This window comes from Melopsittacus undulatus, chromosome 10, assembly GCF_012275295.1.
Source record: "Melopsittacus undulatus isolate bMelUnd1 chromosome 10, bMelUnd1.mat.Z, whole genome shotgun sequence".
Taxonomy (NCBI): domain Eukaryota; kingdom Metazoa; phylum Chordata; class Aves; order Psittaciformes; family Psittaculidae; genus Melopsittacus; species Melopsittacus undulatus.
The window spans coordinates 5,723,001-5,734,793 of NC_047536.1; the positions used below are offsets into that span (position 1 = coordinate 5,723,001).

The 11,793-nt window shown below is 54.1% G+C and overlaps 1 protein-coding gene across 1 annotated transcript; it reads right to left on the bottom strand.

The window, feature by feature from the left end:
- Nucleotides 1-2,686: 2,686 nt before the first annotated feature.
- Nucleotides 2,687-8,658, bottom strand: STING1 (stimulator of interferon response cGAMP interactor 1). The gene is made up of 7 exons (XM_031045380.2): nt 8,566-8,658; nt 8,002-8,246; nt 7,258-7,432; nt 6,134-6,242; nt 5,739-5,977; nt 4,076-4,262; nt 2,687-3,156 (listed from the first exon to the last, which is right to left on the bottom strand). Exons 2-7 carry the CDS (start codon nt 8,244-8,246, stop codon nt 2,963-2,965), a joined length of 1,149 nt encoding a protein of 382 aa, XP_030901240.2. The 5' UTR covers nt 8,566-8,658; the 3' UTR covers nt 2,687-2,962.
- Nucleotides 8,659-11,793: the final 3,135 nt, after the last annotated feature.

The following is an 11,793-nucleotide window of genomic DNA, read 5'->3' on the forward strand; positions in this document are numbered from 1 at the left end:
ATTTCTGGGTCTTCCAATGCAGTGATATTTAATACACACATCTCTCCAGAGAGAGGGTTCAGAGGGATTTCAGGCAGTAAGGGGGTGCAAACTCCATAAGAATTCCTAAATTCACCGTTCAAAAAGCACAAATCCAGGCCATTCTTTCTGCACCTTCCTCATTTGCCTGACCCAGACAATTGCTGTGTTTGTGCACATGGCAGGTCAGGCTGCACTTCTGGCTTCTCATCCCAGGAAAAGACATACAAGTGCAGGAGTAAAGACTCTTGTAACAGGCACATGCGTCTCCGGCAGAACTGGTCGCTTTGTCTAAGTTCATCGTAAAAGCCCAAGCGGATGCTCTGCAGTGGGGCTTGGAGACAACCCAAGTATCAGCCACCCTGAGGTTAAAAAATAAGCCTCTTTGCTGTATGGAGCAGGATGGATTGCTGCGGGTAGTTAATAGTGATTTTTGATGCCCACAAGGAGGAAAGAGCAAAGCATGCCTCAGAAAGGATGCCTAGGGCTGGTCCTTTGGTTGCAAATGAGCAGGAGCTGGGCTTATTTACATCTGAATGGTACTGACAAAGCCTGGTGGAAGAACAGCAAAGATGTGAGGAAAGGGTGTGAGAAGCCTTGTCCTTGGCATCCCAGCTGAGCCCTGGCTGCAGGGAGGGTGCAGCCATGCTGTGCCTCACTCTGTGCCTCCCTCACCCAGACATCAGCTGAGAACTTGACTGTAGATCTGCCTGTTACCGGATGATGGACCTCAGACCTGCTCAGCTCACCTGACTGAGCTGTGGTGGAATTGCCGCTCCCTGCCTTTGGATGGGATGTGGGTCTGCTGCTCCCTTCATCCTGAGGGAAGGGAAAAGCTACTCCATCTCTGGAGCAGTGCTGGAGGAAGATGTTCAGCAAGACCAAGCTGCTACTTTTCTGGCTGGTCCTGTCTTCTGAGCTCAGCCCTGATGCCACATGTTTATCCTGAGTCTCAGGAGGTACCCACACCGTTAGCTCTGTGCCCTTGGAACACAGCTGTGAAACACACGGTGAGGATCAGGACCATGCCCTGACCCCTCAGGCGCATCACTCTGCTCCCTGCACCCCGGGGTATGTGTCTCCTACCATGAGCAAGAGGTCCCTCCCCTGCCGCAGCAATTTTCCCCTCTCCCTCTCTGGCCAGTGCAGAACTGGGCACTCAGCACATCCTGGAGGCCTCGGCAAAGATCCCCATCACCTCTGCATACCACCAGGCTGAGAGGAGCTGGCTCTTGGTCTTTGCTGTCACAAACCCTCCCTTAACAGCCCTTTCATCTGCCGGTTTTGTCTCCTGCACAGATGCAGTGCCCAGGGATTATGCTGCAGATTAAGGTTTTACTGAGTCCTGAAATGGGTTCCAGTTCCCACTCCCAGCAGGACCAATGTGCAGCCAAATCTCTTAAAGCTCGGAGCTGGAGAAAGGCATCTCCCACCATGTCCTGCCACATGCATGGAAGATGAAGCCCTGATACTCACCTGGGGTGCTGTGCTGAGAGGCAGCTGCCAGCTAAGAGCAGTTTTATCCTGGAAAGGAAAGCTTAGGACAGGCAGAAGGAGCTGCAGTTGTCTCAGCAGTGGCTGGAATCACAGAATCCCAGACTGGTTTGGGTTGAAGAGACCTCAAAGCAGTTTGCAGACCTCAAACAGACTGGTTTGGGTTGAAGAGACCTCAAACAGGGTGCAGTTCCAACCCCTGCCATGGGCAGGGACACCTTCCACTGGAGCAGCTGCTCCAAGCCCCTGTGTCCAACCTGGCCTTGAGCACTGCCAGGGATGGGGCAGCCACAGCTTCTCTGGGCACCCTGTGCCAGCGCCTCAGCACCCTCACAGGGAAGAGCTTCTGCCTAAGAGCTCATCTCAGTCTCCCCTGTTCTAGCAGGTTAAAGCCATTCCCCTTGGCCTGTCCCTACAAGCCCTTGTCCAAAGCCCCTCTCCAGGTTTCTTGTAGCCCCTTTGGGATTTTGCTATCTCCCCAGCTGGGAAGGCTTGTGGCAGCAGCTGACCATGGGGACTGTGTTTCTTGGCCACTTCCTTGGCTCTGGCAGTCCCTCTGGAGCAGGCTCTGTCTCCTGTCCTGCTTCTGCCTGACCAGCTGAGGCCCAAATAGTTAGGGAGGGCCCAGCTTGCTGGGCTTGCTGGGGACACCTCACTCTCAAGCACAGAGCGCTGAGCAGCTCAGGCATGGGATATCTTGCACCTAAACCCCCATGAATGTTGTCCTAGCACTGCACTGTGTACCTTTCCCAGAGCTCCAGGGGTCTGGCATGTCCTTTGGGCCTGGAGAAACACTTATCTGGGAAGCTTGGGAGCAATGTGGGCATGGGAATTACTGGATGGAGCAAAGGCAGGGAGGTTTCTTGCACTTTGGGACCATCAATTGTCAGATGGTGTCAGTCCTCCACATCCCAAATGGGTGGAATTGCGGCTCTTCGTGTGTAAGCACACAGTGGGTTCATCAGGCTGGAGGGTGCCCTTAAGTCCTGCATGTAGTCCTTGTGCCTGCAGAAACCATCAGATTAGTGAGGCCAGGGTGGAAGGACATTTTGGACCCAGCACACACATCCACACTCGTGGCTGGGATTTCCAAAGCCCTGTCTAGCACCACAAGATCACCAAGGGCAGACTGCACACCATGCCAGAGATTTGGGATTAACGCAATTTGCCCAGAGGAAAATGCTTTATATGACACAAATCAAAGCAGATTGAAACCAAACCCAAACATTCGCAGATAACTATATGAGATGGACACAATGAAAATAGGAAGTGTGTCACAGGGCTGCAGTTGAGGCAGCAGTTTCCAGTAACCGTGATGCACAGGAGGCTTTGGTGGACAGTTTCTGCAGAAGGCTGGGGCTCGCTGCCATGGGCAGCACTTGCTGCAGGAGAAAGGGGGTGGGGGCAGGCCCAAGGGGACTGTGTGGGGCTGAGCAGTACTTTACATGCTTTAGAAGCCATCACTTCGTAGTGGCTGTGGCAGGTCTGAGCTGCTGATCTGAAGGCTGAGCTCTGCTGAGTCAAGGGTGGTGGATGGGGTGTGAGGGGCATTCTCTTCCTGTATTGTGTACTCCTCACAGTGCTGCTGCTGGAGGTGCCACAGGATCTCTCTGGACAAGAAGTGGGGCTCTGCTTCTCCTGGCTCTGGAACAGAAACAGACAAAACCCACCTTCACTGGTCAGCCCAAGGCTGGGGGGTGGGCAGAGAGCAGAGTTTCTCCATACACAGGATTCCCTGGGAAGGGAAAACATGGTTCTTGCTTCCTCCTTTCAGCTTGTCAAAAGAGAGAAGTTAAAAGACAAAGTGCAGGAAGGAGAGAGAAATACAGGCACCATGTTGTGGTGGGAACTGCCTCCCTGGATAGAAATGCTTCTCTCCTTCAGGGAGAGAGCTGAATTTCCTCTGAAAAACAATGAGGTTCACTTCAGCAACAAGCACAAAGCTGTTGTGAAGCCCTGCTGCTCTGGAGGTATGAAGACGGGAAATGAAAGGAAGATGAGAAGAAGGGGGAATATCGCTCCTGGAATCCTGGCAGAATCCCAGACAGGTTTCGGGTGAAGGGACCTTAAGGCTCACCCAGCTCCAACCTCTGCCATAGGCAGGGACACCTTCCACTAGAGCAGCTTGCTCCAAGCCCCTGTGTCCAACCTGGCCTTGAACACTGCCAGGGATGGGGCAGCCACAGCTTCTCTGGGCACCCTGTGCCAGCGCCTCAGCACCCTCACAGGGAAGAGCTTCTGCCTAAGAGCTCTTTTTATCTCCCCTCTGGCAGGTTAAAGCCATTCCCCTTGTCCTGTCACTACAGGCCCTTGTCCCAAGCCCCTCTCCAGGTTTCCTGCAGCCCCTTTAGGCACTGGAGCTGCTCTGAGGTCTCCCCTTCAGGAGCCTTCTCTTGTCCAGGCTGCCCCAGCCCAGCTCTCTCAGCCTGGCTCCAGAGCAGAGCTGCTCCAGCTCTCGCAGCATCTCCATGGCTCACTTCCCCTTGTTTGCCCTGATCTGGCTTCATTCGAGGGCTGGGAGAGCACAGCCACCATGTGGGCACGCTCCTGCCTCCTTACTCACCCTCATAGGCAATGAGCCGGTAGGTACCCACGCACTCCTTGGAGCATTTCAGGATCTCTTCCAAGGTCCTGTAGAAAATCTTGGCCTGTTCCAGGCGGTCCTCCCGGCTGAAGGCAGCACACTCATCCTGGGACATGGCGTAGAGGGACTGCAGCGGGGTGGCATATTCCACTGCACAGTGCCAGAGCTGCAGGGAAGGAAGAAACCAACATGAGGGCAGGAGAACCAAACACCCAGAAAGGTCTGCCAGGGGACTTTGGTGCTGGGCAGAGCCCTCAAGACACCTCGGTAGCAACTTGCCCTGTCCTGGGGCTGTGTGCTGGACTAATGGGAGGTTGAGATGAGCTCTTAGGCAGAAGCTCTTCCCTGTGAGGGTGCTGAGGTGCTGGCACAGGGTGCCCAGAGAAGCTGTGGCTGCCCCATCCCTGGCAGTGTCCAAGGCTATGTTGGACACAGGGGCTTGGAGCAAGCTGCTCCAGTGGAAAGTGTTCCTGCATATGGCAGGGGATTGGAACTGTCTGATTACACCTTCTCTGTGGCTTCTCTGCTGGACAAGTGGAAGTCTGAGCATCCTAATGGAGCACAGGAGAATGGAGAAGAGGATAAACACTGGCACGATGAATGCACAGCTAGAAGGAGGCTGATAAACAAATGATACTTTTTAAAGCCATAAGAATTCCAAGGAGGAACAGGGTTGCCAGTAAGTCTTATACTGGGCAAACTGGAAAGTTTAATAAAGTATTAGAATGAAGAGGGGAGGTATCCCTGGGTAAATTGTAGAAAGAGCTTCCAGCTTTGGGAAGGAGACGCCCCAGTGACCCAGTGCTGGTGCCAGGTGTGGGTTTTACTGACAGCACACAGAGGGTCAGGACAGGTCCAGGCTGCAGAGCTGCTGGAGCTCACTTGGAGCCGAGTGACTCAGCAGGAGGCTGGCAGATGAAGCACAGCATCAGTATGTGCATCGTGGCAGGAAAAGCCCGATGCTGAGTGCACTTTCCCAGAAGCAGGGCTAGAAAAGAGGCTCTGGAGCCCCTGCAGGCAGCAACCCAGTGCTCAGGCACCAGCAAAAGGGCAATTAGGGGGACCCAGTCGGGAAGCATTGCTCTGCCAACCCTTCCATCCATGGCTGTGTCAGCAGGACCAGTGTGTTCCCTCCTCAACAGAGGCCCAACTGCCTGGAGATGTGGAAGGAGATGAGTGCAGTGTGAGATGGAGGGATTTAGGGCTTATCAGCCTGGAAAAGGGGTCATTGGGAGAGAGTCAAATGATGTAATGACTCAGACAGACATCTTCAAGCACATCTTCACAACAAAAATATTCACTTGTCCCATGGGAAGTGATGCTCTGTACCTCACAGCTGCTGCTTTCTGCTCAAGTCTCTGCTGCTTTCTGGACTCACATCTGCTCCAAGAGGGGTTAAGTGATCCCAACATCCCTGAAAGGGCTGAGCCTGGGAGGAGGCAGTCAGCATGAATGTGTACAAATGGGCTTCATTGACCAGGACCTCCCTATCTCACAGAAGCCTGCTGAAAGCTGGGAGTATCTAAGAGAAGAGGGAACACTGTTCTGCCCTTATGGCTGGCTGCTTCTGGGCCAGGGTCTAGGCCAGGAGGACCTTTGAGGTGATGCATGCTGACCACTGGCCTGACACTGCACTCAATACCTTGTTATCTTCATCCCTGATGGCATAGAGGCTGTGTTTGTAGACCCTGTTTTTGGTGCCAGCTCGGGTCAGAGTGGTTTCTGTGAGGTCTGTCAGGTACCGGATTTTGCTGTCAGCTTTCTCCAGGTCATCACAGACGTCACAGCTCAGAGGGACCAAGATGTGGAGCTTCCAGGTCTCCCTGCATGACAGCACGCTGGGGTTGGCTCTGCTGAATTCCTCCATTGACTTTTGCAGCCCTGGTGGAAAAGAGCATGGGCAGAGGGGCCTGGTGTGAATCCAGCTGCTTTCTGCCTTGCTCCCCACTTCCCTGCTAACACTGTAAAAGTGGGAGGATTGTTATTAGGAGCTATTTCTATCTCTAGGCATGATAATGCAGGGAAACAGCTACGTACGTGGCAGGACTATTTTTAGGTACCCAACATAATAAGACCAGGCAAGTCCATGAGCGACGTTCTGCTTGGACCTCTCAGACATCTCAGACACCTCCACTGCTGAGGGCTTCTGCAGAGGGAACAAAGACAGAGCAAGTGTGGTGAAAGCAGCACCTGGGCTCTTCTGCATGCTTGGTTCTCTGCAGGGACTGGGAGCAAACTGATCTAGGGGTGAGTTCCCTGCAGCCCCTTCCACCCCCACAACCCCGGCAGATGTGGCAGATGATGATGGGGCATGTTTCTGGCTGCACCATCAGTCGGGATTGTTGTGTCCCAGTGCAATTTATGGCTCTGCCCAGTGCTTCCAGCATCTGAGAGGGGACATTCCACTGCCTGATAGTGGAGTTTCCAGGGCCACCAGTGGCTCCTGCCAGCTCTATGTGTTCATTAGGGTGCTGAGGTGCTGGCACAGGGTGCCCAGAGAAGCTGTGGCTGCCCCATCCCTGGCAGTTGGATGGAGTTGGACAACCTCCTCTAGTGGAAGGTGTCCCTGTCCTTGGGAGGAGATTGGAACTGGATGAGTTTAAGGTCCCTTCCAACAGAAACCAGTCTGATTCTGTGAGTCTATGATTTAGGTGGAAATGGATGTTCAGTCCCCAAAACACCTTTCTGAGCCCACATGATCCCTCTCCCCATCCAGCTCAGCTGGGGTAAAGCAGAGCCCTGGAATGCTGCAGAGGTACCTGGAGCTTGGCTCTGCCCACACCCCACCCTTGTAATGAGCCCTTTGGACACCACACAGCCACCCTTTCCCTCAAGCACCAGCCTGACTCACCCATTTAAAAATACCTGGGTTTTTGTGTCAGTCGGGCTCTGGCTGTTGAGGGCTGCTGCCAGCACCCTGCCAGGGCTGTGCTCATTCAAAGGCAGCTTGGCAACTCCTGCCTATAGCATGGCAGCATGGGGTTGAGGAGATCAGCCATTCAGGGCTGAGCTGACGAGAGTGTTTCTCCTGCTATGGGGCAGGATGCGAATGGGCTGTATGTGCAGGGGCTGCACAGACCTGGGCCTTGTGCCCCCACCACTGCTTAGGGCTCAAAGTGCCCCCCAGGTAGCCAGCCAGGTCAGAGGTGTTGGTGCCTTACGTGGAGCCCCAGGGTGAGGCTGAGGAGCTGGCAAAGGGCAGCCAGGCCAAGGTGGAGACCAAGTTTCTGCCTGTCTTCATCCAGAAGAGCCACATATGCTAAGGTGCAGAGGAGCAGTGTGGGCCAGCGCAGTGGGAAGCAGGCTCTCAGCACCCTCCAGAAACTGCCACGGTGCCTGCAGGGGACAGGGAGACAGGAGACAGCAGCCACTGCAGGGGATGCTCCCACTCCCTGCCAGTGCTGCTGACTTCTGGAGCCCTGTGGGACCCTGCCCAGTGTACACCAGGTGCCTCGAGCCCTGAAAGAGCTTGGGTCGCTTGCAGCACCCATGGGTGTCAGAGGGGAGCAGATGCAGTGTTACTCTGGAAAGCAAGGGGAGACTATCTCCAACAGTTCCATGCCCACCAGTACGGAGGGGTAGGCAGAGGCTGGGGGCTGAGGTTTGTTACACAGGGAAAGGGCACACAGGGGACCTACCACAGAAGAGGAGAAGAGAGGAGAGGATAGGTCCATGCTGGGTGGGAGCTGGGCAGTTAGGAGAGGGGGAGAGAAAGAAAGGGAGGAAGATGAGAGAGATGGCAGGCTGATGGAGAGCAGTGTGTGCTGCTGGGGCTCAGCAGACTGTTGCCACAAAGGGCACAAGCAGGAGAGAGGGGCAGATGCCTCCGCAACATCCAGAGGCTATGTCCTTGTCCCCAGGTTGGCCTTGAAGCCTGGGATGGAACCCCTGCCAGGCTGCCTCACCTGGACTGGAGGTGGAAGATCTCCTCTGCCAGGTAGCAGGTGCCCTTGAGCAGCACCCCGATCTGCAGGGCCAGAAAGTGGCAGGTGAGGCTGCGGGCGGTGGGCACGAGGGGCTCCCCGCTCAGGTACAGCACTGTGGCACACACAGCCAGGAGCAGGTACAGGGCGCCCTGTGCTCGGCCTCCCCGTGCCCTGGGGATGAGCAGGGCACTGTGGTGCTGCGGCTGCCACGGTCCCCGAGACATCTATGGCAGAAACCAAGTGTTAGCAGTGACCCCTGTCCCCAGCACCCACTTTGGGGAGTTGAGAAGGGGGACACACGAACATCCAGCGCTCACTGAGCACCCCAAAGCTTGCAGCAGAGCCCTCTCCATGCTGCTGAGATACAGCTGCTTCTGGGGAGGTTCCCTTGTGCGCTGCCCAGGGCAGCTCCCTGTGCCCAGATGGGCTTGGCAAGCAGGGCCTAGGTGGCCACCCAACTCCCAGTCTCATCCTCATGCCAGCTCTTCCTGCTCTGCAGCCACAGGGCCTGGGGGAGCATTGAGTGCTCCTTGTTGTACTCACCTCAGCTGCTACCAGCCACTACCTGGGCTTCCTGCACCTGGGTTCATGGGCTCAGTGCTCCAGCCTGGGTGGCTGCTGCTGCACACGAAGACACTTCCCAGCACCATGGGAAATGAAAATGAAAGGAAAAATCATGCCTGCAGAGCAGCAGAGCCCTCCCACTCTGTGGCCCATACACAGCAGTCAGGAAACCCAGGCAGTGGTGCATGGGGCAGGTTTCAAGTATGACTTCTGGGAAGCCCAAACATACCTGTTAGGTCACAGCAGGGCTGAGCCAAGCTGCAGTAAGGAAGAGGACAAGAATTGATGGAGGTTTAATTTTCTGAATGCAGCAGGTTTCCAGGGGTGAAACAGAAGCAACTTCCTTCTGTAAGAGATGGGGACTCACAGTGCACACACAGTGGGGTCCCCCCACCCCACCCAGCTCTGGGAGGCACTGACTCAGGAGACAGTGCCCATCGACACTGCAACACAGCAGGAGCTCCCTGCAGCCAGGCTCTGGCTGGTCAGTAAGGCCCTCCAGCTTCTTGGATGCCTGGTTCTGGTGGTCACAGACCCAGAGTAGCAGATGTACTCTGGGGCAACAGTACAAGAGGGATCTGGAGCTGTTGCAGCGAGTCCAGAAGCCACAGAGATGCTGTGAGAGGTGGAGCAGCTCTGCTCTGGAGACAGCTGCCCCTGGAAGGAGCACCAACCAGCAAGGGGAAAAGTGGCTTCTCTGTATTTGAAAGACATAAAGGTTTAGCAGCTCTGGAGGCCAGGAAGGGGTGCAGGTCCTCTGCTGTTCCCCAAGAGGCAGAGCTTTCTTCTTCCTAACCCTTCACTTTCTCCACTGCTCCAGCTCTGTTGTTTTGGGATTTTTTCTCTTTGAAGCTTAGAAGTGTGTACCAAACAGTGGTTAAGTGCGGGATCTTTCCTTTTCCACCTGTGTTTTACCTCCTTTAGCTTTATTCACTAACAAAGGCCTCACTGGTTGCCAAAGTCTAGGAACATCAGATTTAGCCAGTAAGGCTGGGCTGTTTGCACTCCTTTGAGTTCTTGAGCCTTTGCCTAACCATGCCTAAGTCTTTTTTCCTCACACAGCACTGCAAGCTGGTCCTGTGGAGCAAAGCTGCTCAGAGGAAGCTGGTGAAGGAAAGACACATGGAGGCATGTGAGGATAAGGCAGGACTGAGCTAACGCCTCCAGTGATGCTCTGCTGGTTCATAGTGGATGATGCTGGCACAGGATGATGTTGGCAGGCACAGAGAGCAGAGCACAACTGAAGACAAAAGACCCCACAATGCCCTGGCTCTTCAGGCTGAGAGTGAAGGCAGAGCTGCAGGTGAAATGCCTCCTGATATGCCAGTTTAGGCACAGGGTGAGGGGCCAGCATCCACCAGCATGGAGAGGCAGCCCCTGCTTTGTCTGCAGCAGGAACTACTATGGATGGGGAACAGCCAGGAATTCTCACACTAGATGCAGCCCAGAGCATCTTCTCTGGTGCTGGGGAGCAGAGCTCATCCTTTTGGAGAAGAGGACCAGGATATGAGCTGATGTAGGGTAAAGAAAAGTGCATATGGATCAATCGCACTGTTTGGGAAGGGGTGGGAAGAGACTGAAACCTGCAGGAGGACACCTAGAAAAGTCAGAAGCGAGGTGGAAGCAGGGAGAAAGGTAGTAGGTGGGAGAAGGATGTCCTAGGAAGAGAAAGTAGAAAATGAGAAGGACAGGACGAGGGGAATGGCTTGAACCTGCCAGAACAGGGGAGACTGAGATGAGCTCTTAGGCAGAAGCTGTTCCCTGTGAGGGTGCTGAGGCGCTGGCACAGGGTGCCCAGAGAAGCTGTGGCTGCCCCATCCCTGGCAGTGTTCAAGGCCAGGCTGGACACAGGGGCTTAGAGCAGCTGCTCCAGTGGAAGGTGTCCCTGCCTGTGGCAGGGGTTGGAACTGGATGAGCTTTAAGGTCCCTTCCAACCTAAAGCTGCCTGGGATTACATGAAAACGTTGGAAGAAAAGCAGTTTTGACTCTGTTCCGGGACTGGGGGAATCGTAAAGGCCAAGACTACTTGGGGTTAGTGCTATTTGAGCATTTCCAGCTCCCCGTACTGGTGGAGACTGGTGTGGCAGGGAAGGACAGCAGCCTTTGTTGTGGTTGTTCTCTGCTTTTCTGCAACCAAGGGGTGTCCCGCACTCAAAGGGTGACAGAAAAGGGAAAAAGCCAGAAAGCACAAAAGCAACTGAAGCAGACACCAGCCTGAAAACCATTTTTATGAATCAGTGGTTTATTTTCTCCATACCAAGTGTGAAGGAGAACAGAGAAATTAACTCAAAACACACCCTATGCTAAAGCCTCCAGCTTCTAAAGCCTCCTGTTTGAGCCTTTCATCCCTCTCTGCCAAGGGATGCACAGGAGGTGTGAGATTGACAAGAACAGTGAAAACCAGCCCTGCTGCAGTACCAGGTGAGTAGAAGACAGGTTGTAACAGAGAAACATAGTATAATCCACTAAAAATGTTAGTTACACAAGAGGGAAATCCATAGAAAACCAGGCTCTCCTGTAAAGGAATAAAATTGATGTTTTTTTGGGAAGTCTGATCTTCCAATCGTGATTAAAAATGCTCTTGGCATTTCCCTTACTTGCCCTGGTAGCAGGACTGCCAACTTGGAAGCGCTTGGAAGCCCACCACAAGCCCAGGATGGAGGGCAAGTCCCATGATCCATTTCATCATCCAAAGCTGGTGATGGAAAGAGAAGCAGGAGCAACAGAAACAGCCCTCATTTGATGCAGATTTGAAAACATTTTACTATTACAAGGTGTCCCATGAGTGTGTGTATGTGCAGGCAGTTTGGTTGTCAGCCTGAACAGCCCTGTTTGATTGGGTGTGCTCCTTATCCCAAGCAGTGGCCTGTTCCCAGCCTCCTTCACTGGTTTCTGTGATTGGGATCTGGAGGGAAGCTGCCCTTTGCTCTGAGCTAACTGTTCATGGCAGTTCCCATCACACTCTGACAGTGCAGTTACACAAACAGGACATGGTTACAGGCTCAGGGGCTCACTGAGGCTGCACAGAACCCTTCAGCTCGTTGGTACCCATGATTACCACTGGGTGAAGTCCCTTTCACATGGGCTGCTCAGTCACCTCAGAACAGTTGTTGGTTTTGCCCATGGTGGGGTGTTTCCATGCAGATGCTGGATGGAAGAATCCTCTGCCCACCATGGCTATTGATGCTGTCTCTGCTAGAAAGCTTT